Source organism: Myotis brandtii, unplaced genomic scaffold (genome assembly GCF_000412655.1).
Source record: "Myotis brandtii unplaced genomic scaffold, ASM41265v1 scaffold297, whole genome shotgun sequence".
Classification (NCBI taxonomy): domain Eukaryota; kingdom Metazoa; phylum Chordata; class Mammalia; order Chiroptera; family Vespertilionidae; genus Myotis; species Myotis brandtii.
In genome coordinates this window covers 1255294-1260909 of record NW_005361351.1, presented here as the reverse complement: position 1 = coordinate 1260909, position 5616 = coordinate 1255294, and the positions used below count along the sequence as shown (strand labels likewise).

The 5616-nt window shown below is 42.8% G+C and overlaps 1 protein-coding gene across 2 annotated transcripts in view; it reads right to left on the bottom strand.

The window, feature by feature from the left end:
- Positions 1–5616, bottom strand: part of LOC102254990 (prostaglandin F synthase 1) — a 28061-nt gene that overhangs the window by 8429 nt on the left and 14016 nt on the right. For both annotated transcript variants that reach the window (XM_005869512.2, XM_014542296.1), the window contains exons 3-5: positions 4479–4595; positions 3696–3773; positions 2675–2797 (exon numbers count right to left, since the gene is read on the bottom strand). In XM_005869512.2, the coding sequence (XP_005869574.1) occupies positions 2675–2797; positions 3696–3773; positions 4479–4595 (318 nt within the window). The remainder of the gene's footprint in view (positions 1–2674; positions 2798–3695; positions 3774–4478; positions 4596–5616) is intronic.

Here is a 5616-nt window from a genome sequence, read left to right as displayed (position 1 = left end):
AATGACATGTAGATTGAAATGCCCTCAGCTGTCTGGCAGCAAGCAATCATTTATGCATCTTTTTCAGGTTTGGGGAAATGCCCTCAGCCATCTCCAGATGATTCAGCCCTGCTGACATGCTGGAAAACAAAGAGGACAGGAAGACACTAAGTGTTGTCAGAGGCATCTTCTGATTAAAATGATGACAATTCTATCATTGATAGGAAAGTAATTATATTTGTTGAAATTCATGAATTCACAATTACATATTGAAGTGAGAGACATATTTTATACATGATGAATCATTTTCTACAAATATATTCCTAGAAGTAATTAAGTAAAATGAAGAGTATAAATATTTGGCTGGTTTCTTGCATGATTTTCAAACTGTTTCAAAAAAGGGATATACAACTTCATAATAACAGTGATTGAACATTGACAGCATTGTTATTTTTTAAAATTATTTCTTTCAATGTGTTATCTACTTCCTCACTTTCCACTGCTTTGCTCTCTCTCTGGCTTTTCCCCTTACCACTCTGTAACTGCTCCTGCTATGTTTTCCATGAACTCTGTCTCATAAAACCCCATACTTTTTCTATTCCTAGTTGGATTGGCTGCTCCCAGCAGGATCCACCTCATGGCTCATGCAAACCTTTTCAGTGGTCTTCCTTGGTTTCCCTGATAACACATGGTCTCATTTTTCTTCCTCCCTGTCTGCCAACTCTTGCTCAATCCCCTTACCAGTGTCTCTTTGCCTAATCTTTAAATGTTGACTTTCCTGCCCTCTTTCTGTTCATCCTTTGAAGTTCCTTGGGAGAGGGAATATGTTTCTCTGAGTTTAATTGCCACCCATAAAGCAATGGTTCCAAAATATGGACCTCTCCTCTAGCCCTGCCTGAGCTCCAGACCAACACTACCACCTACCAACTCAGCATCTCTACTTGGATGTCTCCTGGGAACCTCCAACCCACCTCTGAGTAACTGAAGTCATGATCTCCCCAATCCACTTAACCTGTTCCTTCTCTGAAATTCCCTATTGTTATAAAAAGAACAATTATCTGTGGAGTTGGCATCAAGCCAAAAACTTGGGGACACTTAATCAAGAAAGAAGATGTGGCCCAGCCAGGGTGGCTCACTGATTGTGAGGCATTTTGGGGGGCCAGAGGAGCTTGGCTAAAGGAACCAACTTCTCCTGTCTCTCTGGACTCCTTGCTTTTTATTAACATAAATTGTCCTACAGCAAGGTAGATATACATATCAAAGGGTAAGCATTGTCAGATTGGAGGAACTGCCCAAGGCTGTTCAGGTGTTTGGCCAGTAGGAGGCAATGACATGTAGATTGAAATGCCCTCAGCTGTCTGGCAGCAAGCAATCATTTATGCATCTTTTTCAGGTTTGGGGAAATGCCCTCAGCCATCTCCAGATGATTCAGCCCTGCTGACATGCTGGAAAACAAAGAGGACAGGAAGACACTAAGTGTTGTCAGAGGCATCTTCTGATTAAAATGATGACAATTCTATCATTGATAGGAAAGTAATTATATTTGTTGAAATTCATGAATTCACAATTACATATTGAAGTGAGAGACATATTTTATACATGATGAATCATTTTCTACAAATATATTCCTAGAAGTAATTAAGTAAAATGAAGAGTATAAATATTTGGCTGGTTTCTTGCATGATTTTCAAACTGTTTCAAAAAAGGGATATACAACTTCATAATAACAGTGATTGAACATTGACAGCATTGTTATTTTTTAAAATTATTTCTTTCAATGTGTTATCTACTTCCTCACTTTCCACTGCTTTGCTCTCTCTCTGGCTTTTCCCCTTACCACTCTGTAACTGCTCCTGCTATGTTTTCCATGAACTCTGTCTCATAAAACCCCATACTTTTTCTATTCCTAGTTGGATTGGCTGCTCCCAGCAGGATCCACCTCATGGCTCATGCAAACCTTTTCAGTGGTCTTCCTTGGTTTCCCTGATAACACATGGTCTCATTTTTCTTCCTCCCTGTCTGCCAACTCTTGCTCAATCCCCTTACCAGTGTCTCTTTGCCTAATCTTTAAATGTTGACTTTCCTGCCCTCTTTCTGTTCATCCTTTGAAGTTCCTTGGGAGAGGGAATATGTTTCTCTGAGTTTAATTGCCACCCATAAAGCAATGGTTCCAAAATATGGACCTCTCCTCTAGCCCTGCCTGAGCTCCAGACCAACACTACCACCTACCAACTCAGCATCTCTACTTGGATGTCTCCTGGGAACCTCCAACCCACCTCTGAGTAACTGAAGTCATGATCTCCCCAATCCACTTAACCTGTTCCTTCTCTGAAATTCCCTATTGTTATAAAAAGAACAATTATCTGTGGAGTTGGCATCAAGCCAAAAACTTGGGGACACTTAATCAAGAAAGAAGATGTGGCCCAGCCAGGGTGGCTCACTGATTGTGTGTCAACCTATGAATCAGGAGGTCAGGGTTCAATTCCAAGTCAGGGAACTTGCCTAGGTTGCAGTCTTAATCCCCAGTAGGGGGCATGCATGAGGCAGCCAATCAATGATTCTCAACTTTGGTGTTTCTATCTTTCTCTCCCTCTCCTTTCCTCTCCGGAATCAATGAAAATACACATATTTTTTAAAATAAGAAAGAGGATGTGAAGAGCAGAAAGCAAAACAGTTGACATAGTCATGCACTCACCTGGTTGCAGACAGGCTTGTACTTGAGCCCTGGCTTGTTCAGGATCATCTCCAGCAGTTTGTGATTGAAATTGGACACCCCAATGGACTTGGTTAAACCTGCATCCTTACACTTCTCCAGAGCCTAGGGAGGAAAGTCATGTGTGGCAAACCTGTAGTGTAGTTCAGCCCTTTCATTTGACAGTGAACTTTTTAAAGACTGGAAATCTGTCTTAACATGCATAATAATGTGGCTGAACCAAATAGCTTTATCACTTGGACATATTTTTCCCCCAGTGTACTTTATTGCTATGTACACACAGCTTACAACAGCTTTCCCCTCTCTGGTATGTTTATCTGTCCTGGGATAGGGCTCTAGCTCCTCTGGAGTTTGCTTCTGAACATGTCCCTTTTACAGCTCACATGCTCAACCTGATCAGTGTGGCAAAGAAACTTTTACTTAGGACCACAGAAGTTTACATTAAAAAAAAGACCTTAGTGCCCAGCAAGCATAGAGGTCACCGGTTCAATTCCTGGTAAGGGCACATGCCTGGGCTGCCAACTTAATCCCCAGTGTGGGGTGTGCAGGAGGCAGCCAATCAATGATTCTCTGATCACTGATGTTTCTATGTCTCTCTCCCTCTCCTTTCCCCTATAAAAATCAATAAAAACATTTTTTAAAGAAAGTAGACCTTAGCTGTGATCCCGTTCAACTCCCTTGCTTTACAGAGGAGAACACCAAACTACAGAGGAGTTTGGCGACATGTCTGAGGACAGACAACGGATGGAGCCAGAACCCATTTCTTCTGATCCCCATGCACTGATGTCCACCTTATCCCACCATTTTTGGGTTGCAGTAGTACCGGAAGCCGGTCCATCCTTGCTGCTTGACACAGTCGCTGCAGGAAAGAAACATCTACAGAGGAGTTTGGCGACATGTCTGAGGACAGACAACGGATGGAGCCAGAACCCATTTCTTCTGATCCCCATGCACTGATGTCCACCTTATCCCACCATTTTTGGGTTGCAGTAGCAGTACATACCTCCCAGGTGTCACGCAGGTCCACTGTCTCTAAAATAATTTTCCCATTGGCATCTTTAGGCATAAGCTCCTCTCCAGGCTGGAATACAGAGAGGGGAGGAGAAAGAATTTTTTAAAGAATGATCTTCCTTGTGCCTAAGTAGCTTGGTAACACAGCCTTCAAGAGGCTGTTATTACTAAGCTGTGTGTGTGTGTGTGTGTGTGTGTGTGTGTGTGTGTGTGTGTGATGTAAGAGAAGACATTGGTGGAAAGGAAGATCAAAATCAGTTGAGAGACTGTAGCAAAGGAACTCTCTCCCATTTACCTCCACTTTCCTGTCCACACACTCTCCCAAAATTCCACTAAGAATGAGTTCCTCTACCATTAGAATTGATTTTGTTTCCAAAGGACAGGCTTGTTTGGATGATGGGATTTCCCTTTACTATTAAGCATGTGTTTTAGTTCCAATTTATGTTAACCCAACTCAGAGATAGTGAGAATACCAGATGTGCTCAGCAAATGTCCACTGTGATGAAAGGCTGGACCAGTGATGCTCAAAGGAGCCCCATGTGCAATATGGACCTCCCTACAGTGCCTCCCTCTTGACTGGCTGAGCGGTCCATGTGCAAGAAACCCTCCCCCTAAAGAGGTGTGGACATTCATTGTGTCTCTACTATCTTTGTAACTCAGCCTTCTTGAGACTCTCTTCAATAAGGGGGAGCACATCACTTGGACATGGAGGGCAGTGTCTTCAACTCTTTGATGTGGAATACTCTTGGGCATAACAAGGAAAACAAAAGCTAACCTTCATAGCTACTGGCACATGAATGATGAATAGATCTACATAGTCCAGTTGAAGTTTCTTCAGTGATCTCTCCAGGGCAGGTCGAACCAATTCTGGTCGAAAGAAAGTACACCAAAGCTGCAATAACCAAAAAGAAAATTTTTTAAAAAATGGTTTGTGATGTCACACATTTGGGAACTGAAATTAAATTTTATGGTTAGGAGATTGAGCAGTGAGTAACCAACCACTATGGTGGTCTCAAAATAGAAAGTTCTGGGGCTAAATTTATGTTACTTACCGTAAATGAGGCTTTTAATGGGATACTGAGATTTATTTGAGTGACTGTAAGAAAATTGTCAATAAAATGCAGATGGGCCAGGAAAAGCAACCTAAATGTTTCAAGGATTAGCAAACTCATTTCTGAAAGGAGAGTCAGAAATGTCAGGCAAGGGGAAATGGAATCTACTGCCCTGCATAGGAAATGCCTGGAAGCAGGACTGCTCAGAGGTCCACATTCTGAAAACAAATCATCATTGACGTGGACACACATAGGACCATTCTGTAGAGACCTCAGCTCTCTTTGTGTTGGAAGCAGGCTTTTCCACCTAAGAAAAGTTTTACAAATTTCCGTAAATTTGATGATGACTTGAAAACAGTCTTTCCTACTCTGGCTCCCCTCTGGGGATAATATGTCAACCTCACTTGAATATGTGCTGAGAGAATTTGCTGAAGAATGAAAGGAGTGAGAGAAACCAAGATGGCGGCATAGGTAAACACCGGAAATTGCTGCCTCGAACAACCACTTCAAAAATACAACTAAAAGACAAAACGGACATCATCCAGAACAACAGGAAGGCTGGCTGAGTGGAAATTCTACAACTATAAGGAAAGAGAAAAGCACACTGAGACTCAGAGGAGGTGCGGAAGTAAAGTGCAGAGGTGCGGAGGCCCACGTGGAAAGGGCTGGCAACTGAGGACGAGGTTGTCTTTTTCAATCAGGAGGGAGTCTCAAGCTCCCGACTGCTCTGAACTCCAGTTCAGAGCAGTCTCTGGGCAAGTCTCTGGGGACCCAGACTCATAGGGGGAGAAACTGTACTGTCTGGCATCGGGCGGAACTTGAGGGCGGCTTTCTCTCAGAGGTGCTTGCAGCAATTACCGG